At 40.0% G+C, this 26175-nt stretch overlaps 1 protein-coding gene across 1 annotated transcript in view; it reads left to right on the plus strand.

Annotated features, from left to right (window-relative positions):
• Nucleotides 1-6978: 6978 nt before the first annotated feature.
• MMUT (methylmalonyl-CoA mutase) overlaps nt 6979-26175 on the plus strand; it is a 43224-nt gene continuing 24027 nt past the window's right edge. The window contains exons 1-8 of the mRNA XM_072407405.1: nt 6979-7406; nt 7617-7984; nt 9223-9380; nt 10927-11098; nt 11936-12184; nt 13201-13312; nt 16488-16603; nt 25288-25403. Coding sequence (XP_072263506.1) covers nt 7010-7406; nt 7617-7984; nt 9223-9380; nt 10927-11098; nt 11936-12184; nt 13201-13312; nt 16488-16603; nt 25288-25403 — 1688 coding nt within the window. The 5' untranslated portion in view covers nt 6979-7009. The remainder of the gene's footprint in view (nt 7407-7616; nt 7985-9222; nt 9381-10926; nt 11099-11935; nt 12185-13200; nt 13313-16487; nt 16604-25287; nt 25404-26175) is intronic.

Raw genomic sequence — 26175 nt, forward strand, 5'->3', positions numbered from 1 at the left:
TCCTGCAAACATTTGAATAAAACACAATGGCTTGCACATATTGCAAATACTTGCTTATATCATACTTTGATGATGGAAAGGACAGAGTTTCAAATAATTGGCACAGACGTCAAAAATGGCATGTAGCTTTCAACTAGCTTTTTTTGTATCTTCGCACTTGGTATGTAGGGGCATATTACACTAGCACTAGTAAGCAAACCACTCTGATGAACATATAACCCAACCTTGTACATTACAACATAGGGACCAAGTATTGCAATGAGGGTGAGAGTGTGCTTCTGTTCCTACTATTGGGATATTGTGTTTTGACTGGCACGTTATGCTTTACAGTATGATGCACATAATGGGCTCTATTAATGAAAAAAAGGGAATCTGACATCCTCCATAAACATTTCCTGGCGGGAATCAATTACTGCCATTGAAACACATGGACCTGGAAGACCTCAGAATGCATCTGATTTTCTATTTAATACATAGATAATATAAGTAGAGTACTGTTAAAAATGTATACTCTCAGTTTGCCACTTTTTAAACTGATGTTAAAATCATCTTTCCTTCATATGCAACTGTCCCCTTGTCCTCTACACAGATTTATGTTAAAATAAAAGTTTATTTAGCTTTAAATTTCGTAGATCCTGTAAAATGTTGTATTATGTGTAATCTCCCTTGGTATAGTTGTTTTATATATAGTATATAAAAAAAACAAGAACACTTTATTTATACATTAGATACTATATCATTAGGCATCATCATTGTCTTTCCAAAGGTTATATATGAATGTAACATATTTTATGCTTTTTATTTACCTGCATTAGCTTCTCTTGTGTAGCCATTTAAAACCCTGGAGATTGTTGTTGGACACCACCACCTTGGATGTCAGCAGTCCCCACTGACTCTGAGCTCATACCCAAATTATTTCTCATTGTCCCTTCCCTGGGAGTTACATAAAAGGTGAAAAATGGTAAAAGGAGAGGCAGAGGAGATTTAAAGTTTGCATACTATAAGTTGTTTGTACTGTACCCTCAATATCAATGATGTCTTTTCTGATAGTTGTGTCAATTCTTGATTTTCCCAGGTGGTAAAAGCTGGCAATTCTTTTTGGTAAAAACCCTCCTTTTCCCATAAAGTCTTTGGTGGTCTCACATGAACTGCCCATTTCAAATCTCTCAATACTGTAATGGCCACTTTGGCAATTTCACTTTTTTTTTACTGTAGACATTGAAGTGTCGACTTAACTTTGTGCTCTGGATCATTGTCATTTGTGAAGGACATCCTATGTGCAGCTTCCAGATTGATAAATGCAAGTTGTTCTCCTGTATTTTATGGTAACATGCTACTTCCCATCAACTTCCCAGTGCAATTTTGCTCACACAACCTGAAAACATCAGAAATCTTCCATGCTTCACAGTAGTGTAACAAGGTGGAAGTATTTGTGGGACTACAAGTGTCAGGAAGGGTAAGGAACGACACAAAACACTCATACACTTTTAAATTAAAAGTTATCTTTATTGGATGGGTACATTGGTCCAAAACAGCAACAGTCCCATCAACAAGATCACATGACTCAGTTTACCCCAGGGAGGGTCCATTGTCAAATCATCTAACTGTGACACCCCGTCAGGCAGGGAGAAGCTGGCATTTTTTACACATATTCAGAAAATGTCATCATCAGCACTCAGTTCTATGATATCTGGAGTTAACAATTATACACTGATCTTAACCAATCAAATCGTTACATGATCATTGCTAGATCATTCTGACCAAACCTCCTTGTTACATTATAATATGCAATTGTTAGTATGAGAATATATTTTGTATATTACCAGCTGCTTTCTTTCTCATGACCCATTAGGGCATAACAGCCATAACTTTTTTCTTATCAGGTCACTCCCATCCCAAGATAGTGTGGGAAGGAGGACACCAACCAGACAGTTTACACAAATCCACAACACATGTATTCAGTATTTCATGTTTTTTTTATTTGATTAGCTAAAAAGATTAAACCTTAGGCGGCTCTACAGTGGAATATTCAGAAAGCTTTGCCACTCCTGCTACAGTAGCGATGATGTAATATAGCATTTAAGTTGTGACTATAATGTTCACTCCATAGGACTTTATTCTAGAAGTTTGTGTCTTGCCTAGATGCTGCTTTGTATAAGTAGACTGATTAGTGGTATTAGCAGAGTAAATATAGATGAGGAGAAACGATGAGGATGAGGTGCTCATTCTGCTACAGGCAAGGAAGCATTTCCTGTTTCAATTTCTTTATTAATTTTCATTTTGATAATACAAAAAAACAATCCAGCATAAAATGTGTCATTCAATTTCCAACAAATTATAATGAAACAATATAATCTCTATATAACACAATCTTCAAGTTTGATTATATATGTCTATCCCAACCTTTAGTATTTCTCAGTTCTCGATCTCTATCTTTTATTAAGATTATTATCTCAATACACAGTATACTCCTAATTAATTTATTTATATATTATAGACTGCTTTCCCCTTCCCACCCCCCTCATATTCTCTTCAGTGACGATCTTTTGACCATTGTTCTTTCCCTATTGTTTCAATCTCCATTACTCCCTTAAACTTAACAATACAATAGGGGTTCACCTTTCTTAACCAATTCTTCGACTAATTAACACTGTGTATTTTTACTTTATTTCATTATAATTTACTTTTCCTACATTATCTTTGCCACTCAGTTAAGCGTGACATATATACCCAAATACTCTTAACCCCCCTAGCGGTATTCCCGAGTGTGACTCGGGGTGGGAAAAATCGCAAAAAGCGGTAACCCCGAGTCACACTCCGGGTACCTTTGGGGGTCCCCCTTACCTTATCCCTGCACTTCTCCGTCGGGGGGCGTGGCCGGGCGGGAAATTTAAAAGCAGATCTCCGGGTGATCAGCCTCCGGGAGTAGGGGATGTCCCCGCTGCTCACTCTCCTGCTCGCATCACCCGGAGATCAGCCTCCGGGAGTAGGGGATGTCCCCGCTGCTCACTCTCCTGCTCGCATCACCCGGAAAAATGACAGAATTAGAACGCTAGGGGGGTTAACATATTACATATAACATCGACAACCACTAAAACACAAAGACCAAAGAAAGGTGGGGGACAGGGGGCAGGCCGGCTTACACTCCCACCCATGGAAAGGGAACATATGTTACATCCTATATAGTTAATAATGTGACTATATGGTCAATATTGACCAATCCCAGCCGTTATTCATATACTGCTCAATCCATGGTGACCAGATTTTTTAAAATTTAGGAACTGAGGCAGTCAGTATCGCTCTCATCTTTTGGTTCACCAAAAACCAGGACATTTTATTTTTATGTTGTTGCACATTGGGGGATTTAGACCACCATGTATTGGCCAAGGCCAAGAAGGCAGCATTTCCACAGTCTCCTCTCCCTCAAAGACCACACTGTACATTACACTCTACTTTATAAGGAGTCTGGATGATACCTGAATTAAGTTGGTACTATGCTTGTGAATAGAAAAGCAGGCAAAGATATTGTCAGAGGTGGGATACAGGTAATAAATACCTGTAAGTGTTACACATGACTTGCATGCACTTAATATACAAATATAGTATATATCTGATTGAAGGCTCAGTGTGAGTATGACACAGCACTGCAGTATAATACCTTTCCAGAAACCTGCAACCCTAACACATTTCTTGTATTTCTGCTTCATACCAAATATTATTTTTATTGCTGTTAGTTATTCATAGGAATTATATTTCCCTGTGCATTATAGTACATAGAAAGAGTAAATTGAATTCCTGCCAAGCTTAGTGTACAGTTACACTTTTGCGTGCAGATTATTTTCATAGCAGCTATGCAGAATAAAAAATGTTAAGCCTGTCACAATAATGAGCATTTTCCTGTGAATACAACAAAAGTAGTTTGTACATAAGGTTAAATAATTCTGGGTCAAACAGGTGTATTTCTTGCATTGCATAATGTTGTTGTTCCATTCCAAAGTGTATTCCTAAATCAAAGGATTGTACTCTGATGAAAAGGAAAAAATGAACACAGTTAAGGTAGAACTAAGGTTCTACTTTCAAGATGGGTGATTCAAATAGGTGAGTATTTCAGAAAAGGACAGGCAATGTCCCTTCCCCAATAACTGTTCTTACCTGCCACATGGCTGTGCATTAGCAGCGGCCATTCAAAATGACTGAAAATCATCTTCGGGAAGAAAAGAAGCAAGATGGTGGCATCCTACCATGAAAAAAGGATAGATGAGTAATTACAGGTTTAGTTCTTTATGATACATTTATCAAAACAGAGACAAAATCTTAAACATTTAAGTTCTGTACCCACCATCTACACATTTACATATTTCCTGCAAACATTTGCATAAACACAATATTTAGGCTTGCACATATTGCAAATACTTGCTAACTTACATGCTTATATCATACTTGGTGAAATAAAGGACAGCTATGACTGGATTCACTAAATACATGTCTGCAGCAAAACCTGGATATAAAAGCAAAGGTAATAAATTGCCCAACCATGGACAATTGCATAGCCATTAAAGTGGAATTAAACCAAGTTTATAATCGCCCGTCTCTGTTCCGTGTCCCCATCATGGTCTTGGCCAGGTTGGGATGGCATTATTATTATTAACAAACAGGTTTCTTTTAAAAAAAAAAACGCCAGGATATTATGCAGCGTTGTACATTAAATAGGGGTTGCAAATGACAGACAGACACAGACAGTGACACAGGAGGAGGAGAGGTCCCTGCCCAGAAGAGCTCACAATCTAAAAGGAGGAGAAGCAGCATATAATAGAAGGGGGATTTGGAATGGTGAGTGAATAGTGAGGTTTTTAGGAGACAGAAGACGTGTAGGCAAGTTTGAAAAGAGGGGTACTCTTTAAAAGTGTGCAGAATGTAGGAGCAAGCCGAATAGGACAAGGAAGACTATTCCAGAGAGATCGTTCAGCTCTAGACAAGTCTTAGAGCCATGCGTGTGATGAGGTTATAAGTGGGGAAGTCATTAGAAGGTCATTGGAGGAGAGAAGAAAACGGCTAGGGGAGAACTACAAAGAGAGGCAGCAGAAGAGGAGTGGTGGGAAGGATGGATAAATCTGGCTGCAGCATTCCCCCCTTATTAACCCTTTAGCTGCCAGCGACGTAAACCTTACATTGCTTTCACCACCAGCTTCTGGCTGCTACTTTTGTGACTTGTTGACTTCTTATTGGTATTGGTGATCTGAGCTGATTCATAGCCATCCTGATCACTTCTATATACACAATAAGGGGATGTCCCGCTATTTGCCTGGGGTTATCTGGCCCTCCCGGGTGCCTGGGACCTCCATGCTGGGTGTTGGGGATCTAGAGAAATAGGAGATCTTCTCTATGTTATGTCTAGTTACTGACTGTGCTGGCCCAGCTTCTCACGCTGTAATACTGTACAAGTAAGCTTCCCTTGTATCCTATACTCTCAAACAGGGTTCCATGAACCACTACAACATTCCCGGGTTCGAGCCATGGCTACCAAGGAGGGAAACTTTTGCATGGACTTTGTATGTTCTCCCCATAGTTTCCTATCACATCCCAATAACATACTGGCCCAAAAATGACCTTGGTGACATCATACTGTGAGGGACAGTTAGTTTCATGACCATAAGCTCTGCATAATATGTTGGGGGTGTATAAATACAAGATAATAAATATAAAACTTGTATTTATCATAGCAACAACCCCATGGGATTTACATTTTCTCCAGATCAGTGGTCACCAACCTTTCAGACCTACAGACCACTAAATCCGAAATCCGTGCATGCTTGGGTAGCCGCGTGTCACTCAAAGAGGAAGAAACAGGGTCATGATGCCAAAACCCACCCTCTCTCTCATCGCAAGGACAGTGGAAGGCGGGTTGTGTCAAAAAGGGGGAAATGGTCTGTGCACCCCCCCAGCGTGGTCAGGAGAAGGACCCTTATGGAGGGCGCACCAGCCAGAGCTGCGGACCACTAGTTGGCGACTACTGGTCTAGAATTTCTCCTGGGAAAAACGATCCGTGCACTCTCTTGTGTGTAAGTGTGCCTAGGCACTCCTGTGTCTGCAGTCTCATAGCCCTGCTGTCTCTTTGGAGACTTGATGTCACTGCTGTTCTGCTCATTGTTCTCCATGCTGGAGGCTCTTACATGTGGAAGCAATTCTGTGCCTCTACTAAGATGGCATCCTCCATACAGTGACACAGTGGCATGGTAATTCAGTAATGGGGAAGAGACAACAGGCAATCCTGGTGGCCGGTTCGTTGCCATATGCTTAGGTTGAGCTTCCACTATTTCCATTTCCTACTGGAGACAAAACTAGTCCAGTACAGCTTTTTGCTGTCACCTGAACATCAAATCAGCAGCAGTGCCTTTATGCAATTCACCTCTGAATTTCCCGGATCCCTCTTTCCTTTTACAGAAAATTTGTTCATACTATAACTTAACCTGTATGTTCACCAAGTAATAACTTTCCTAACAAATCCCCTGAGGAAGCCGCATGGTGAAACGCATCAGGACATGCAGGGTTCTCCCCAGGCACTTTTAACTGGGCGCACCACCCGGCACTTTTCAGCACCCACCCGGCTGTTTCTTGGTGGTTCCTAAAGAGTTTGGTCCCATACAGGGGCTGCCACCCACCTACAATTTCTTCCCACCGGGCTTAAAAAAAATTCTGGGTTGAGCGCTGACATGGAATGTTAACACGGCCACTATTTGTTGAAATAATTAGGGATCCAATATGTTTAGTTGATTGGTCCTCTACCCCATCCACCCCACTCGTAACCATTGTATGTACCCACCACTGATTGTTTTTTGCTTTGCAATCACTTGAATAATAATATAAGCAATTTCTGCCTAAAAAAAAAACAGCTTCTTCTCTGTCTTTCCTTTGTGTAAAAATTCTGTACTGGAGACAAAACATTTTTTTAATCTATTTTCTGTTGTTTCTTTCAGGTCTAACTGTTCGGAGTGCTGGTCCCTTCTGGATCATGTTGCGGACCAAGGTGAAGCATCTGGTGCTGGGGAGTATAACTCCACTCCCTGTGCCCAGCAGGCTGCCAGCCTTCCTCAGACTCAGCAGCTGCCCCTCCGTACAGAGACGGCACAATCAGACCTTACACCCAGAATGGGCAGCTCTAGCCAAGAAACAACTGAAGGGAAAAGACCCAGAGAGCTTGAGGTGGCATACACCAGAGGGCATTGTGATAAAGCCCCTGTACACTAAGAGAGACACAGCGGACACCCCCGAGGAGCTGCCGGGAGTAAAACCATTTACACGTGGTCCGTACCCCACTATGTACACACATAGACCCTGGACTATACGACAGTATGCTGGGTTCAGTACAGTGGAGGAGAGCAACAAGTTCTATAGGGACAACATCAAAGGTGAGTGTCAGCTTCTGTGGTCAGGCACAGGTACAGAGATCTTAAATCGAGCTACTATATGATTTATGACATTGAAGGAAAGACATAATTCCATATCTTTTTCTATTCTTGTACCATATTGTCTTAACCTTTGTGCAGTGATCTGGTTATTATACATTGCCTCATCTTCCTCTTGTATCTTTGTATTTACTTTGTCTGGTTTTGTTTCAGCCGGTCAGCAGGGTTTGTCTGTTGCCTTTGACCTGGCCACCCATCGCGGCTATGACTCTGACAACCCTCGAGTACACGGAGACGTCGGCATGGCCGGTGTGGCCATAGACACAGTGGAGGACACGAAGATGCTGTTTGATGGCATTCCTCTGGAGAAGATGTCTGTCTCTATGACCATGAATGGTGCCGTCATACCCATCCTGGCCATGTTCATAGTCACTGGCCAAGAGCAGGGAGTTCCTCAGGAGAAACTGACAGGGACCATACAGAATGATATCCTGAAAGAGTTTATGGTCAGGAATACATATATATTTCCACCAGGTCCTTCTATGAAAATCATTGCTGATATCTTCCAGTACACATCTCAGGTAGGATCTTCTCCCTGCCGGAAGCTACCTATGACTTCCTTTTGCTGACTTCTAAAAGAGACCCTGAGACCAATAGGAATGGTCTAGCCCAATGTTTTCCACTAGGTTTCGGTGGAATCTTAGGGTTCCTCCCGAGGTTTTTAGGGGTTCCTCTATAGGTTGGTAGGGCTTCTTTGAGCAATTTTTGCCTCTCAGGTCAGTATAACTGATACCAATAATCTTTTTGTAAGGTTGGCAGCCTTCCGAAAGGCCAGCAATGTAAGAACCATTCTTCATATTCAACACAACACTATTGTACTGTGAGCTGTGATTATAATAAATATAGATGGGGTTCCCTTATAATAAAAAAAGTAAAGAAACGCTGGTCTAGTAAATAATTTTGGTTCTTCATGTTTCATGTTACAATAGTCCTTTTGGCTTTATTTATTCACTCTGCTATTCAGATTGAGAACCTTGTTCTGTTGTGAAGGTAGCTTCTTGTCTGATTTTCATTTGTGGCTCATCTTAGAAAATTACAAGATGTTGCCAAAACAAAAATGCATTTCCCTTCCTGCCCCCAGTGTCTGAAATGTGTCAGGATGACAGCATTGTGCATTGCAGTGCAACCCAATTCACAGACATCTAAACCAGTTCAGAACTTATTTTACTGGTAGCCAGGTTGCTTGAGACAGATAATTGAAAATGATAGTGGAGTTGTCCCCATGTTGCCTTGGACCTGTGGGCCAAAAAGTTCATGGACATCTGACCATTGGATCTATATGACTAATAGGTTATTATCTTCTAGGGGGGGCTTTGTAGACAATATTGCAGTGTGTGTGTGTGTAGAAACCTCCACTCATTTAGCCAAAGAGCATTAGCTAAATAACTAGTACTGGATAATGTTGGAGTCCTGGTGATAAGTTGGATTACTGTTTTAATTCATCCCAAAGGTTCTCCGTGGGGTTGAGGTCAGGGATCAATGCAGACCACTCGATTTGCTCCACATCAAACCATGTCTTTATGGAGCTGTGTGCAGGGTCACGCCGGAACAGAAAATCAGATCCACCAAACTCAATTCCACAATTTAGAAAGCGCTGTCTTTGTATGTTGTGGCATACAAAGGTTTCATGTGCTTGTAATGCCTAAGTTTAATCATTTGGAAGGCTGTCCATATATCTTCATTCATATAGTTTTCATGTGACTCTGTATGTATTTGTGTGGCTTAAATAGGACCCCCATCCCTTGTGTCTTCTCTTTAGTACATGCCAAAATTCAACTCCATCTCCATCAGTGGGTACCACATGCAGGAAGCCGGAGCAGACGCCGTCTTGGAACTGGCTTATACAGTAGCTGATGGATTGGAGTATTGCAGAACGGGGCTGAAAGCTGGTCTGACCATTGATGAATTTGCACCCAGGTAAGTTGAAGATTTTTAGGAGGGACCCAAATAGAATACATAGCTGATATACGATGATATAACGATGGATGGATAGATGACACCAATTTGTGCCTATATCTGCCATTTCTTTCTTGTAAATTAAGGGCTATCATTGGTCTAAGTTAGTGTTTCAGCATGCTTCCTTCCTCCCATATTGCAATCTAGATACCTTAGTGATCTACATAAGCTGTGCTAAGGCAAAGGGAGGACTTTAATATTTATAACATTGTGCAATGTATTTAATATTCATCTTGAGTTTTGTAATGTCCAGTACCCATTGTATCTTAAAAAAAGCAAAAGATATGCAAACCCATTGGGGTAGCTAATACACAGTAGCAATACTTTATGGTATATTTAAATTAAAAAAAAAAGGTTTATTGAGTGCATTGGTGCTTCTCCCTTTCCTCAAATCACCTGTGCTTTTAGTACCATGGTGGCAGAGAAGAGCGATAACCTCATCACTCTGCTGCTTTTATATTATTCTTCATCACCACACATGGAAGGGAATGGGGCAAGGAGATGCAGTGTTCTTGTGTAATTTCTTTTGGCCCCAGCATGCCAAAACATTTTTTAATGAAGCCATTCTTTAAGCTTCTGTGTGTGTGTGTGTGTAGGGCGGACAAAAATTGTCAAATGCCTTGACAGGTAGATGTCAATCTGGAGGATTTTGCATTCCTTGGCATGCTTTATTTGCATGCCGGCTGTCCTAGGTAACACCGATATTTGATGCCACACAACCATGATTGAAGAAACTAAAATCCAATGTCTAAAATGGGCAAGCAAGGGACACATCGACCCAGTAGACCTCCTCCAGTCTATTTGTCTTGCTGCTGCTTCTCATTTACAGGAAAGTAAACCTGGAGCTTGGCTTTAAAAAAACCCTGTTACATTATAAGGGCAAAGTAACATTCTCTTCTTAAAGAATATACCCCACAGTTACCTACCTGTCAGTGTGCCTTCCATCACTTCATTGTGCTGTCTGTGCAGGTAGACTTAACCTTGTGTAATCTTCGTGTTGGGGCTCATAAAAGGTTAATGACCTCTTCCTCCTCCTTACTTTTGAATGCTCAGGTCTGGCAGACATCCATTGAATTTGGAGATTAAAGGGAGGAATTTATATGCTCCCCATACCCAAGGGAACAGAATGGTGGGGGAGCACACTGAGGAACCAGTGTAGGTGAGGTATTCCTTCAAGAGAACCTGTCACTTTGCCTTGCCTAGTCCTCACCTACCTTTGCTATCTGTCAGGGCTGCATAAATCGTAAGGCTGGCTGGGTAACAATACAAATCATTTGATATCTCTGATTTATGTATTTTATCTATGTCTGTCGGTTTTCCTGGGATAGTGGACAGTTATATTCTAAAATGCACTGCCAGTTGCTAACGTGAAACCTTGTTAGGCCTAAACCCGTAGCATTCAATGCTGTGCTGCACAGTAATATTTCATAGATGCCAAATGTCTAATTTTACCTACAACAATTCCTTTTTTAAGGTTATTTACCTGCTGTTCTTTATCGCTCATTAGATTGTCTTTCTTTTGGGGCATTGGGATGAATTTCTATATGGAAATAGCAAAGATGAGAGCTGGACGGCGTCTGTGGGCACATCTGATCGAAAAGCATTTCCAGCCTAAGGATCAGAAATCCCTCTTACTGCGAGCTCACTGCCAGACCTCTGGCTGGTCTCTGACTGAACAGGTGAGGGCGCTCTGTTACACATTACAACACGTGGACTGAGGTTGAATGTCAGCTCTGCTGGCTTTATTTAGGGCCATACTGAGGGTACTAAGCAAACTACAGTAACCCATAGTTAAACCCAGGAATCTTTTTAAACCGGATGGGAAGAAATTGTAGGCAGGTTGCAGCCCCTATATTGTCACCCAATTCTTTAGTAGCTACCCAAAAACAGCCAGGTGGTTACTGAAAAGTTCTGGGTGGTGCACCCAGCTAAAAGGGGCTGGGGAGATCACTGGGTTACTATACTTTGTTTTCCAGCCATAGGTTTGTGTATGAGCAGAATATATACTTGTTCATTGTTGCACTTATTCCCTTGTAAGGTAATTTAAATACATTAAATATAAGCTCAGCTTACAGAGGTGGACTATAACTTTGCATCCTTGCTTTACCCTTTTTCCAATATTTAGATTTGACATCAGCCCTAAGAATGTGATCTGTACTTCACAATGTAAATGGAAGCTCTTCCTTTTGATCTGCAGATGAATGACATAGTTGATTGAAATGTAATAATGTTGCTTCAGAGCAGGGTTTATAAACACTGTGTCAGACATCTATGTTTTGACAGCAAACGCTTCTATAGCTGCTGTACTCGCATACCAAATCCATGCTATCCTTATGGCTACGGTATGTGTGTCTGTGTGGAGCAGCAGTGGGGAACAGGAACAAGGACAGGGTTATGGAGTGCTACCTTAATAGAAGACCCATTGTGCAGATATAAATATGAACTATATGCAGAAAAAAATAATTTTAAACCAAAAAACATTAATAATAATGTTCCTTTGAATATTTCTATTCCAGGATCCGTATAACAACGTCATCCGCACAGTGATTGAAGCCATGGCTGCTGTGTTTGGAGGCACTCAGTCTCTGCACACCAACTCATTTGATGAAGCTCTAGGATTGCCCACAGTGAAGAGTGCCAGGATAGCCCGCAACACCCAGATTATCATCCAGGAAGAGTCAGGCATACCTAAGGTGGCCGACCCCTGGGGAGGCTCCTACATGATGGAATGTCTAACAGAGGATGTCTACCAAGCTGCTCTGAAGGTGAGGAGATCATTTAAAGTGTATTTTATGGTTTGGATATGGATAAAGTGGTGCGGATTAGAACCTAAGCCAGGGTTCTAACACCGCCTGTGTCCCTAAAACTTATCCTCCCTATTTGTCCTTAAGACTATTCTCAAGTGGTACTAAAAATGCTAGAAAATCCTTGGGTGAAGTTATCACTCAAAGAAAAATAAATAGGAAATCTTTTTATTGTGGACTAGTGTTCCAGTGAGCATTTTGAAAAGATCACCTCCTGTTGTGCCTCCATACAAGAAGTGAAAGTAAATCCGAGGGTGCACCCATTACATTGGGGTCACTGGAGTTCCTAATAGAGAGCACATCATGTGAATAAAAATAAATTGCCTAGTATTTCTTTATATATTCCTTTGCAGCAGGATGCATCGGATATTTTAATTGTAAGGCAATGCAAATTATAAAATCGGTGAGGTGCTGGTACCAGGGAACACAATGTTTTCAAAGGTCTGGATTCTAGATCATTCACAAAGTGAAGATATTGACACTCACAGGTGTAGAACAGTATAGAGTAGAGTGTAGAGTGTTGTAGGGGAAACTGGAGCTGTTCAGTAGGCTGGCTATAATCCAAGTTTTCATTATGTATATTATTGTTTTGAATATATATTTATTTGTGGTCTTTCAACCTTTTTAACATGGAGGAACTTTCTTTCAGGTGTTCAGCTATAATTACTATATCCACGACTCACTGTACAGCAGTGGGATGGTTAATATGAAGAATGACTCTTACATTGCTGGCCAGTGAGGAAAATGTAATCCTTACAGATGGACAAAAAGATGATTGGTGTCACTTAAAGTGACCCAAGAGTCATAAATTGATTATTGTTTAAGGAACCTCTAGAAACATCTGGAGGAACCCTGGTTGAGAAACACTGCTTTAACGGTTCTAGCAATCGGGGAAGTGATTCAGCTTTTTTAACATTTGTTAATGTATACTCTTTTTGACACTTATGTCCACTCTTTACCGGTTCTGTGTGAATCAGCTGATTGAGGAGATAGAAGAAATGGGCGGCATGGCCAGAGCTGTGGCCGAGGGAATCCCCAAGCTTCGCATTGAGGAGTGCGCAGCCCGAAGGCAGGCCCGGATTGACTCAGGTGGGTGTTTACACATAGAATCTAGAAACATGTAAGTAAATAACATTCCTAATTATTCACAATTACAAACAATATATATGTTTTTTATCATAAACTGTGGAATATGATAATGAGTGTCAGCCCCCTAAATCAGTTAATCTTCTGAATTGTACAGTTTCATCAGTTTACCAGAGTAAGTTGGGGAATAGCAGAGTGATGACTTCTTTATTGTGCTGTCGCTTCTTCATTAGTGTAACCAGGGTGGAGCTGTAAGGATCATTTATGATTGCGCTTGCTAAATCGCTATATTTGCCAAAGATAAGCTGAGATAAACTTGCTGAGGAATTTTCAATATCCGGCACCCTTCCAGGTACATCAGATGCCTGGGGTTGTAGAATGACAGCAGTGATATCAGATAGACTGGTACAGAACATTTTTGGCAAGCTTTTCTTAAGACTTAAGGTATAGGTTTCAGAAAAGGTAAGTATTAAGTGTGTTATTTGCTATTGCGTTACGTCAAAAATGTTCAGATGTTACACAATAAAATCGGTAAACTAGACAATGTAGGACTTAAGATGGTGCCAGGGAGCTGAAACATAAACATTGGTGGCTGTTTAGTAACAACACGCAAATAGCAGTGCATGCTGGAGAGGGCTTTCATTTATGGTTGCCACAGTATGAAAACTGGCTCTGCAAATATCATAGGAATGCAGTAATGAGGTATTGGTAGGTGCATAAGGTAGTGCATCATTTTCTCTCCCATGCTGCTGATTTTTATTTTTCATTTGGCTGATGGTGATTTCTGGTTCTCCCTCATTTTTTCTACTTCTTGCACATTTAACATGCAGTCAAAAAGGAGATGCAAATAGGAGGCGAAAAATATACCTTGCATGTGCACTACTCAACCACAGTTGAGTTTCTGGAATTTCAACTGTAAGCTGGGTGTTTAGAGATCAACAGGTTCACCATGGCTGGTAACCAGTGTACTCAGCAGTTGTATGTCTGGTTTTAAAACTGACACTGAAATTCATTAGCTGATGGGAAGCCTGTCATTTATCTGATCACCATTTTTTTTATAAATTAATACTACACAGTATTTTTTATAGCACCGACATTACGCAGCGCTGTACAAAGTCCATTGTCATGTCACTAACTCTCCCTCAAAGTGGCTCACAATCTAATGTCCCTACCATAGTCATATGTCATTATCATAGTCTAAGGGGGGTGGGGGGAGCCAAATAACCTAACTGCCTGATTTTGGAATGCGGGAGGAAACTGCAGTACCCGGAGGAAACCCACACAAACATGGAGAGAACCTGCAAACTCCATGCAGATAGTGCCCTGACCCAGATTGGAACCAGGGTCCTAGCGCTGTAAGGCCAGAGTGCTAACCTTTCAGAATGTTCTGTTTTTATGTTAATGTTAAAACAGAACTAAACCCAATTTACCCACCTGTCCCCGTTTCCTAACAGGGCACCACCATCTTCTTTTTTGTCTTCTGCTAGATGATCTTTGGCAAGCAAAGCATCAGCTTTGATCAAGATATCTGACAATGCTGAGATAACGTAACTCCCACGATTCCCAGCACATTCAGCAGAGGAGGTATCCTGGCAAACAGCTGATCCACAGTTTAACTTTTTGCTAGAAACCCAAAGTGATCAGCCAGGTTGGAGGGATTATTATATATTTTATTTTTTATATAGCACCAACATATTACGCAGCACTCTGCATTAAATAGCAGTTGCAAATGACAGACAGATACAGACAGTGACACAGGAGGAGGAGAGGATCTTGTCCCGAAGAGCTTACAATCTAATTATTGCAGAAGGAACATCGCCTGTCCCTTTCTGCAATAATTGGCCGGCCTGATCGTGGATTGCTAAAAGTGGGACTTTAGTTCTGCTTAAGCATAAGACTATTGTAGTTAAGGCATCAGTCTTTTGATAATTCAGGGAAAAGGGAATTTTTTCTGTGATCAGCCCCTCTGTCAGTTATAAACATACTGACTTTCTATGCAGATTTCTCCCAGTAGGTGGCAGTGTTGTGTCATAGGTTTTTTCTTCCATTGAGTGATTGTTTAATGCTTTTAAATTGTTTGGAGCAATGTTACATTTTACTTCTTGTTTTTCTTCCACTGTACTAAAAGCATCAACCTTGTCCTGAAATACTTGTGACATTATTTACAGTCCGCATCACTGGAATTTATTATTATTTTTTTTAAATATAGCTTTTGATGTAAGTTGATTGTTGCACTATAAGAGGGCAACATTTATCAGTGTGTGCTCATAAGTAGCACAATTGTATGGTACATAACCATTGTGAGTAATCTGCACTGCATTAGAGAAATATTGTAAAGGACATATAGCTATTTTACGTTATCTCTTCTATTCCATGTATCTCCCCGCCTATTATGTGTTTATTCCCCCACCTTCTAGATTGTAAGCTCTTCAGGGCAGGGTCCTCTCCTCCTCCTGTGTCACTGTCTGTATTCGTCTGTCATTTGCAACCCCTATTTAATGTACACTGGTGCTTAGTATGTTGGTCCTATATAAATCCGGTTTATTAATAATAATAATAATAATAATGTATTTGGACACTTTTTCCGTATCTTTTCTTTGTAGTCTATCTTTTATATATTGATTCTAGTCTGTGTGTATGGACGTTACACAGAAACTTAGGAGCTGATTTAAAAAGCACAAAAGGTGCAACACGCATGTATAAATATATTGTCTGCAGTTTGTGTTTTTATAATAAGTTTCTAACCTCCTGTGCATGGCTTTTAAAACTGCAAACCAACCTGCCTTGGCTGTTGGAAGAAGGGAAGGTAACAGGTAGGAGTGATTGACATGTCCTATATGCACTCCATCTGTAATGGAATTTATTTCATGGACTGAGAAAAATAATTTACTGCAGCTTTAGAAAAGACAGTCTCACGGTTTAACGCAATCCTTACCAAGGACAGACTGAAAAGCCAGGGAATAGCCATTATTCCTTCTTATTAATATGGTTTTTTTGACTAAAGTTCCTTTTTAGGAAAAGTATCTTGTTAAAATAACTTTTCATGAGAGGGAAGGGTTAGTTGGCTTGCAAGTTTGTCCTGAACTCTATGTGAATGACAAATGACCCTGACATTTTAGGCAGGCTGACCTTTTTCCCTTGAAGCACTGTTTATTTAATATGTTCCTGAAATTGGCAGGTTCTGAAGTCATTGTCGGTGTGAATAAATACAAGCTGGAAAAGGAAGAGTCTGTGGAAGTCCTGGCGATCGATAACACAGCTGTCCGCAACCGGCAAATCGAAAAGCTCACAAAGGTAAGTGAAAATGGAGCATGATGCATAGCCAAAGAAGAACATGATATAATTAAAAAAAGAAAAAAAGGAACTTTTTATCTATTTTATTGTAAACCTGTGCTTTAGCTATGCAGGAAAACTTCACTTTAAAGTGTATGTCCCATTGTCCAAAATTTCCCTAACCTCTCTCTTCCCCTCTAGGACATGTCCCAGCAATATTTTATTTCCATTCTTCCTGATATAAGTAATGCCTTTTATCATACCCTATATCAAGAGTGCCCAACAGGTGGATCGCGATTTACTGGTAGATCGCAAAGGCAACGCGAGTAGATTGTGGAGCCCTGCCTTTCAAAATATCGTTGGTAGATCATTTTGACTTAGTCATTTAAAAAGCAGCTCACAAGCCAAAAAAGTGTGGGCACCTCTCCTTTATATCATCATTTTCAGGCTTGTATAACTCTTGCAGGGGCAGCCACTGGGAGCTCAGTTCATACTGACATAGCCACACTCCCAGGTCTATGATTCCCAAGGGCCCATTCCCTTCACACCATGTGTAACCAAACTCTTTGGAATGAAGTCAGCAGCATTAGAGGAGGAATAGATTGGGGTGGGTAATAGGTGGAGTTTTGTAGTCCAGTAAGCAGGTACAAAAATGCTTTCTGGCATTTCACTCTAGCACTGTCAACCCAGACAGGAAGATGGCATCATGCTGTCTTTTTAGCAGATCAATGTATAGATTTCTGTACTTGCTTATTTTTCAATATATGAAACGGGGAAAATTGCAGGCATTGCAAATATAATGAATATGGTTTCTTTCGCGGTGACATACTTTAACACCGGATCCCCTCCATACTCCCCTCCCTTTTGCCCTTTAACTGTTTTGGGAATTCTTTCCCAAAGAATTGGGAATTCTTTCCTCATTTGACAATGCTGGGTGCCAGATCAAGCCTGTGTTGTCATATTGGGAAGTCACATAATAGCCAGAGATACTGGCATGTAACATGTAACATTTCTAACCCCTGACTCGGGTGAACATGTTGCTTTATGTTCACTGCACAATAATTAATTTCCACATATCTTTTGTTGTTTGCTTATTATTGAAATATGTTAAAAAAGCTAGGACTGTGCAGGGTTTGTGATTGTTTCCATAAATGTCTGCCATCTTTACTACATTATGCTAAATAGCAGCATTTTTATATTATATATATATATATATATATATATATATATATATATATATATAGAAAATACATTTTAGGGTAAGAGATTTTTTTTTTTTGGTTTATATCTGTTGAATATGAAAAAAAGTTTGTTTGCACATTATGACTTTCATGTTGTTGTTTTTTTAATTATTCTAAAATCACGGCAGGGTTTTGTGTTAGGACCACAATAAACTTAAATAGCGCTACTTTATTTTTCATAGACCGGAGTGCTGAATTAGTCCTTTTAACACCAGCCAACAAAATTGCAGACAGTGCTTGGCTTTTGCCGGTCGATTTAGGGTGGTTGCTGATGAGTTGGGCCACCCACCTACAGTTTCATCCCACCCAGCTTAAAATAATTTCTGGGTTCAACACTGGTATAAAAAAATTACTTATATAAAAGTTGCTTAATCTCGGCAGCTCTAAAGAGTTAATCTGACTGCATTGTGCATATTTGTCCTTGTTATTTATAGTTTGTATACTTTATAGTTATTTATGGAACAGCTTTAATACTTAATGTATTATAGTGCAATCTGCTAAGCAATAACTCTAAATCCCATTTTATTAATGTTGACTTTGCATAAGCAAACAGCTGCTCCCTCCACTCACCTTCCAATGCTGTATTTAGGAGCAAATGGCAATATCCTTATTTTTGTAGATTGCTGTTCTTGTTGTAGGATGCACATTGTATTGGGTTGTGCTGAGGCTCTCTGGCTGTGAACAGATGGGAATGCTGTGACTTTTAGTCCTTTTCATAGGTCTTGCCACAAATACGAAATAAAAAAAAACAGAAAGAAATAGTATTATAGTAAGAAGAAAACAAGGGATATATGAAAACTAAGAGCCTTTTCAGACTTGCAGTTGAGCACAGTATTCCACCACAGGCTTAACCGTTTTGTTCACTAGGCTGGGGTTGCAGCAGATTGCGGCATGGGTATGGTAGCGACAAGCTGATTTTCCTTTCTTGGGGGAAGGACACAAGGGCAAAACATACAAACGTCTTCAGCTTAAAGAGGAACTAAACCCAAAAGTGCATAAAACAAAAAAAAATCCACTTAACTTCAATCCCACAGGGCAGTTCGATCCATCGCAGAAAGACTACCCAAGAGCCTCCCTGGATGCCTAACATAGGTATCCCGAGAGGCTTTGCGGTGCTGCACTCTTTAAAAAGAAAAGAAGAAAAAAAAGAGTGTTGCACTTAAAGAAAAACCAAAAAATTGAATTTTTATGTAACATAAAGGGGTTATCTACCCTTTGATGTAAAGTGAAATTTCTGAGTTTGGGTATGCTTTAAGTGCAGTTTGCTACTCCTGGCCACAATTCTGTAGTTTATGTGCGGTTTTGCACCAAAAGTGTGAAAGGGGCCAAAATAGAGTTATAAGGGGCCAACATTACACAGCGCTGTTCAAAGTCCATAGTCATGTCACTAGCTGTCCCTTCAAGGGGCCCCCAATCTATGGTCCCTACCATGGTCATATATCTTTATTACAGTCCAAGGTCAATTTTTTGGGGAAGCCAATTAACCTAACTGCATGTTTTTGAAATGTGGGAGGCAACCGAAGTGCCCAGGAAAACCCACACAAACACAGGGAGAGCCTGCAAACTCCATGCAGATAGCTCCCTGGCCGAGTATCAATCCTGGGACCTAGCATTGCAAAGGCCTTGGGTGCTAATCACTGAGCCACTGTGCTGCCCTAGAGTTCACAAAATGTTGCTGTAACAGGTATTCTTTTTTTTATTTTTATTAAACTAATTAAAGCTACAGTAAAAGCCTTTTATTTATAATTGTGAAAAGAGGGTAGGAGCTATTAAACTTATGGTTTAGTCCTACATGGCTCACCCTGTGTAATCATTGGATTTCTGTTTTTTTGGACCAGCTGTTGCCACACTGGCAGTGGAGAGAAGTGCCGCTGGTTACGCATGGAGAGATTCTCTCTGCCAGGGTAATGTGCATCGCTGGCAGTATGACAGATCAGTCCTGCACAGGGCAGGTTGTAGCTGGGGAATTCAGAGGTTGCAGATGCCCCTGGGCTATATGAGCCCCTCCACAGCACCGTGCCCATGTGGGAGCCAAGTCTGGCACTGCCAATAGGTCACCTTTTCTTCCATTTCAAAGTAGCTTAAAAAAATGGAGTTTATTTGTAGGCATGGGAGGGGTGGGGTGTAGAGGGCAGCCTAAATGGTCAACTAATTTTCTTTATTTGGGTTCAAAAAAAATTGTGGGGGAAATATTGGTCATGGAGCTATGATGGATTCATCCAAATAGATCTGATTATTCAAGAATATGTATGTTTATTTTGCATGAGTGACTGTAAAAGTTGACCTTATGAATGTCAGTTGAAAAATCTGAATTGGATAGTTCTGGCCTTTTGGATGATGAACTGTAGAATTAATGTGGAAATCACGCTGTGACAAGCAATTAGGATAGGAAGATTGCATGGATAAGAAACATTTTATTGTTTAAATTCTTCCTAATTTCATTACTGCAGAAGGTCACCCGATGTCATGGGTTTAAAATAGGCTATTCTACTGACAATGTTTATTATTTAAACCTATATCCTGGACCTGTATTGTTGAAGCTGTGCACAAAACGGAAGGAGGATAAGAGACTGGTCACCAGTATTGCAGTCTCCTGTGGATCTTTTCCCCATTGCTGCCTTACAATGTTTATTCTCTGTAACTAAACTACAAGCAATCGTATGCCAAGTAAAATCATAATGAAGTGTCAACTGATCAGCATACCTTCTCTGGGTCATTATTGAAGTCATTGGATGAGCATGACAGCCAGGCATATAGCATTTTCAGGAATGGCAGCCAACCTATACCCTCAACAAAGGTTTTCATAAACAAATAATATTTTGTATACACTACCTGTTGCATATGCACACTACGACTCATTCTCAACTTTTGTGAGATGTTGTGTGTACATGCGCAGAAGTTAGAACAGAACCTTTTGTGGCCAGCAAGGTGCTACAGGCCCATTGCTCTCACCTTCTATCAATGTGATGTTTGCACTGCAGCACAACTCACTGGTTCCTTGCATGGATTTTTCCCTTTTCCCCATTCCCCTATCTAAGAATGAGAGACTGCAAAAGGCTAATTTCAGGTTCACTTTATGTGCGTTCATTGTACATAACTAAAACAATAATTTATTTATCAATGTAAGTGCACATCTAAATTATTATGTGTTATTTATAGGTGCCGAAATACAGCTTTAGCTTTAAAATAATCACACAGCTTATGATTATTATAACATCTCTATATCCTCCATCTCTGTCCTTTGGCTGTTGTTTTATCATCCAGCTGTACAATTAGGGAATTATGTCTCAATTCCTGAGCTACAATCTGACAGTTTAAAGGCGTTCTTTGTCTCTCTTGAACATAACCATACTGGCAATCATGGATTTAGTTGCAGCAGACAAATGCTGGGAGGAAAAGTGAAGCATCTTGAGTTGGATTTAGTTTTCCTTCCTAAAGAAGGGAATAAGTATATTGCTTCTCTACAGGAATTGATGACATACCCTCTTGGAATAAAAACAATTGCCACTGTCGATATCCGGAAGTCCACTTTCTGGTGTTTTACCAGCCAACCTCTCTTTATGAACTCCAAGGGATTACATCATGAGGATGCAGTTTTAGTTTTCTTTTATCACACTTTTACGTCATAAGCAAGCAGATAAATATATTACCTTCTGCAGGGCTGGATCTCTAACCTTGATATATTAAAAAACCCTTGGCATTGCCTAATAGCAGGTTCACACCCGCCTCAGGATCAAGCAATCCTATGCGTCTTCTGGCAAATTATCAGGCGCTCGAACACTTGTACCGCAGCGCTGGTTCTTCATGAAGAATCTGCAGGTTTGACAGCTTGTGGCGTTGGGCCTGATTTATTAAAGCTCCCCAAGGATGGAGAAGAAACACTTTCACCAGTGAAGATGTGTGATCTAGAAAACCTGCATTTGCTTTTTGCTAGCAATTGTTCTCTAATCATTGACCTGATCCTATCCAGGTATGCTGAATCCCCCAGTTCACCGATAAGTGTATCCTCTCCATCCTTGGAGAGCTTTGAAAAATCAGGCCCATTGAGTGATACTAGTATTTCTCTCTGCCACCCCAATTCATTCGCTATGGGCCTGCCACAGGGAGATGCTTCCATCTTGCGACTCCTGAGAGGCAGCGGTTCCTGGCGCCAGGAAGTGGTAAACGCATTGCAACCTCATCACAAATGCGTACGTAACTTAAAGGTGGGCTATCCAATGTCTGTTGTTCTGGTGTTCATAAACAGGTTGACTAGTAAATAATTACATCATTATGGTGCAGTATTATTTATATTTTTTTGTTATCACTGGAAAATTTCCATTTCACATGACTGTACTGTAGTCATTGCTATTTTTTTGACCAGCCCTTCAAATCTGTCATCTCATGTATTGCCAGTTAACTAGAACACCGTAATTAAATCTAATATGAAGGGGAGAAATCTGGCAGTCCGTCATATTTAATAAAGGCTGATGATCTATTATAAGTAACCGCATACCAGAAGCCTTATATTGTCCTATTTATCTATGATTTATTCTAATACTCCAGTGGGGAAAGTGTCTGCTAACGAAGCATTACTAGTTATGATTTTGATGTCCCTAATACTGTCAGTTATACTAAATCCTTCCGTGGCAGCACCACATATTTTTTAGCACTGCCATGGGAACTAAGTAGTTATTATGGAGTGAACAGCTTTTATTACAATCATAGGTTATATATTATTAAACAGTATTTATATAGCACCAACATATTTTCTATATGGGTTGGCCACCCACCCTTTCCTTACATTATTATGTTGTGGTGCCGACCCCAATGAGTAAAGGATATGTAAAAAGGAGAACAGAAAAGACTGGGGTTTGTCGGCAAAATTAAGGCATATATTTGGGTGTCACAATATGTTACATAGTATCACACATTTGTGAGTAAACTGAACCTAAGTTCAGACATTGCATTCCAGCACGTTACATATTACATAGATAGGCAAGTCCCAGTTCAATCTCTCTGGGAGGTAGTGTCTGATAGCTATACAAGAACAGCTAGACCATATACCAAGTGTACACAAACGTCTCAATTCTGACGCGTTTCGCTGATAGGCTTCTTCAGGGGATATACGCGAACCAGAGCGTTATATCATTGTGTTGGTGATTTGGAATTATGAAGTCTAGATCTTCAGGAATGTTATAGTCCTGATGTTAAAGATATCCTTAGGATGGCTGAGAAAGGGTATGCATAGAAAGTGACGTGCAGACTGTCTGAGTTGGAGAGGATCTGATTCCCCGCCTAAAATAGGCGAGGAATCGGCGTCTTCATGATGATTTGTGCATGCGCTGTCGGTTGGGGCATGTGCCAACATATTACACAGCGCTGTATATCAAATAGGGGTTGCAAATGACACTACAGCTACAAACAATGACAGAGGAGGAGGAGAGGACCCTGTCCAGAAGAGCTTACAATCTAAGTGGTCGGGGAAATAGCACACCTAATATATATTACCTTTGGGAAAAATTAAGGTTTTCTATAATGATGACATTCTAAGTTTTAAAGCTCAACAAACTTCAAAATCAAACATGGAAAATTCTTAAAGCAATCATGTCAATTAGTGTGAATAAGTTTTATATTTTACCCTTTACAAATTCCAAAACCCAATATGTAGCAATACCGGGCTGTAGCTGTGCATCTATTCATACACATATACATTCTGCTTGTACCTTTTTATTTTTCACTTTCCACACTCAGGTCTTACTGCTCACAACCTTCTATTGTAGACACATCTTTTTCATATTTTTCAAATATTTAATTGTATTAAACAACTACAGCATTAAATAGTCGCACTGCCATTCTACAGCAGACCTATTTTTTACTTTATATAAATATAGGTAATCCTGGGTAGATAATCCTTTTATATAAAGTAAAAAAGTTTTCTTTTTTTTTATCTAAACACTTTTCTTTAAATAAAAAAAGAAGGGAAACACCTCTGGTGGTAAAGACTGAATGGTTAATTCCAAGGCATCATATGGTAGTGGCAGTAAAGACTGGTTGGGAAGCCCAGACCCTCCTGGGATAGCTATGTCATGTATCTCATGAGGCTTTGGTCATGAGCAGAATGGGCTTTTCCCACAATTTAAGAAAAAGTGTTGATCTCACAAATGCTCAGTGAGTTCTGCACTTTTTGTTTTACAGAAGAAACCCCTTACCTGATCTTGCACCTTTGCAGTGTTAGATGGGGTGACATAGGCAAAAACTGGAAGACTAAGGTAGAAGCTGGAAGACTAAGGAAGTAGATGGCGCCTGGTGGTTCGCCTGTGCTAGAACAAAGACAGAATCCAGGACAGCTCTGGACTGAATGGAAGTCAGTTGTGGAGGAATCAAGGGCTCTAGGTAAGTAATGGTAAATAAACTATTTTTTTTTTAATGAAAGTTTTGCTTTAAGGCTTCTGTACCATCTGCAAATAAAAGCTTGTTAATAGAAATAAAGCCTCAAGCTTGACTGTGATGACTATGACATAGCTAACCTGATCACATGTATCCACTCTGATTTGTCCCAGGTAAGAGATGTTAGTGTATAACCACCTTCAGCACCATGTAGTGATTTGTAAATCTGTTATCTGTTCTGCTAAAGTTTTTAATTAAGAACATTTATAAATAGTGTTGTGAATCCTAATATGCCTTAGTTATTCATATAGGTTTGGCTTTTGGGAAATGTGTATCTAAAGTCACATTTATATTTTGGATTTAATGGAAAGGGGTTAGAACATTTGTCAGTATTTAGTTATCATAGTCTTTGCAGATGTTTTAGTTATGGTTATGTCGTACAGTCTTCTCTCCAGAAATTTGATTGTACATACAGGGGTGTTGTACAGGTGAGAAGTTGGATATTCAGTAACTTTCAGTAAACACCCCAAAAAAAACAGATAGTTACTAAAAAGTAACCAGGTGGTGCACCCGGCTAAGAAGGGCAGGGGAGAATACCGAGTTCTGTACTGCACAAACATGGACAGGAGATGAGTCTTGAACTTATTGCTTAAATGAATCTCTGACTATTTGAAACATCATTCACTACATTACTGGACTTGAAATCAAGGTTGAAAAATCAATTTGAATTGTGAAAACATGCAAGTAACAATATGAGAGTAACCTGACCTCAGACTTTTGCTCCATTCTGTGCAGAAAAAGGACAACAAAAAGAAAATCAGAGGTAGTTCATCATAAATAAACCTTTGTGATTTCTTTCATCTCTGTTTCTGTCTATATAAAATTAAAGCAAGCTATTGACGTTTTTAAAGTCCAGACCAGTGATGATTATTATTTTTGATTATTCTGCTGAAGGTTAGATGGGGACATGTTGGCCAGTTCACTTGGGGTTTGTTATTGTAAAAATGCTTACTTTAATAGAAAAGCTGTGTAAGCTTTAACTGTGCATATTGCAGCTTTTACTACCTGTTGTGATTGTTCTCTTTTTTCACTTAGGTGAAGGCCAACAGAGACAGTGCTGCTGCAGAGAGGTGCCTGGCCGCCATAACAGAATGTGCTGCTACAGGACAGGGCAACATTCTTGGATTGGCAGTAGAAGCTGCTCGTGCAAGGTATTGCGCTCCTATTGTATTACATGTTCTACAGCTTGTGTTAACTTATATTGGAGTTTTTAGGGGTTTTTTTATACATGAAGAGAATTCCCTGACTTGTTTAATTCATTAATCTGACATCTACTTGTACATCTACTCCCAGCATGGACAGCATCTAGCTTATTATTATTAATATTATTATTATTACAAATATTTGCAAGGGCTGTGTGAATTCATCCGTCGTAGTGATCTGGGTGCTACACATGTATGGAAAAAATACCCTGCTTGATTGATTGATTGATTTCTGTGTGGACTGGGGCTGCGAAATGGGGGAGCATCTGCATCTCGTTCTTTTTTAGTAGTGACTCGGCAGCTTAGTTTAACCTGTTCACCTCTCAGCGGTGATTCTGCAGCTCATTTTCCCCTGTTGCTCTGTCGGCTGTCACTCTGCAGCTCAGCTCACTCTGCCCTTTCCTTTACTAGTGAGGGAAGGAGTGCTCCAGCCTTCTTATCTCCAATATAAACCCTAATCAGGAGGTCTGATAGGGGAAGCAAAATTGCCAAATCACTGCCATAGTTGGGAGCAGTGAGGATGAGTTTATTATTATTATTATTATTATACAGTATTTATATAGCGTCATCATATTATGCAGCGCTGTACAAAGTCCATAGTCATCTCATTAACTGTCCCTCAAAGGAGCTCACAATCTAATGTCCCTACTATAGTCAGTCATATGTAATTAATGTAGTCTAAGGTCAATTCTGAGGGCAAGCCAATTAACCTATTTGCAAG

This window comes from Pyxicephalus adspersus, chromosome 4 (assembly GCF_032062135.1).
Source record: "Pyxicephalus adspersus chromosome 4, UCB_Pads_2.0, whole genome shotgun sequence".
NCBI lineage: Eukaryota > Metazoa > Chordata > Amphibia > Anura > Pyxicephalidae > Pyxicephalus > Pyxicephalus adspersus.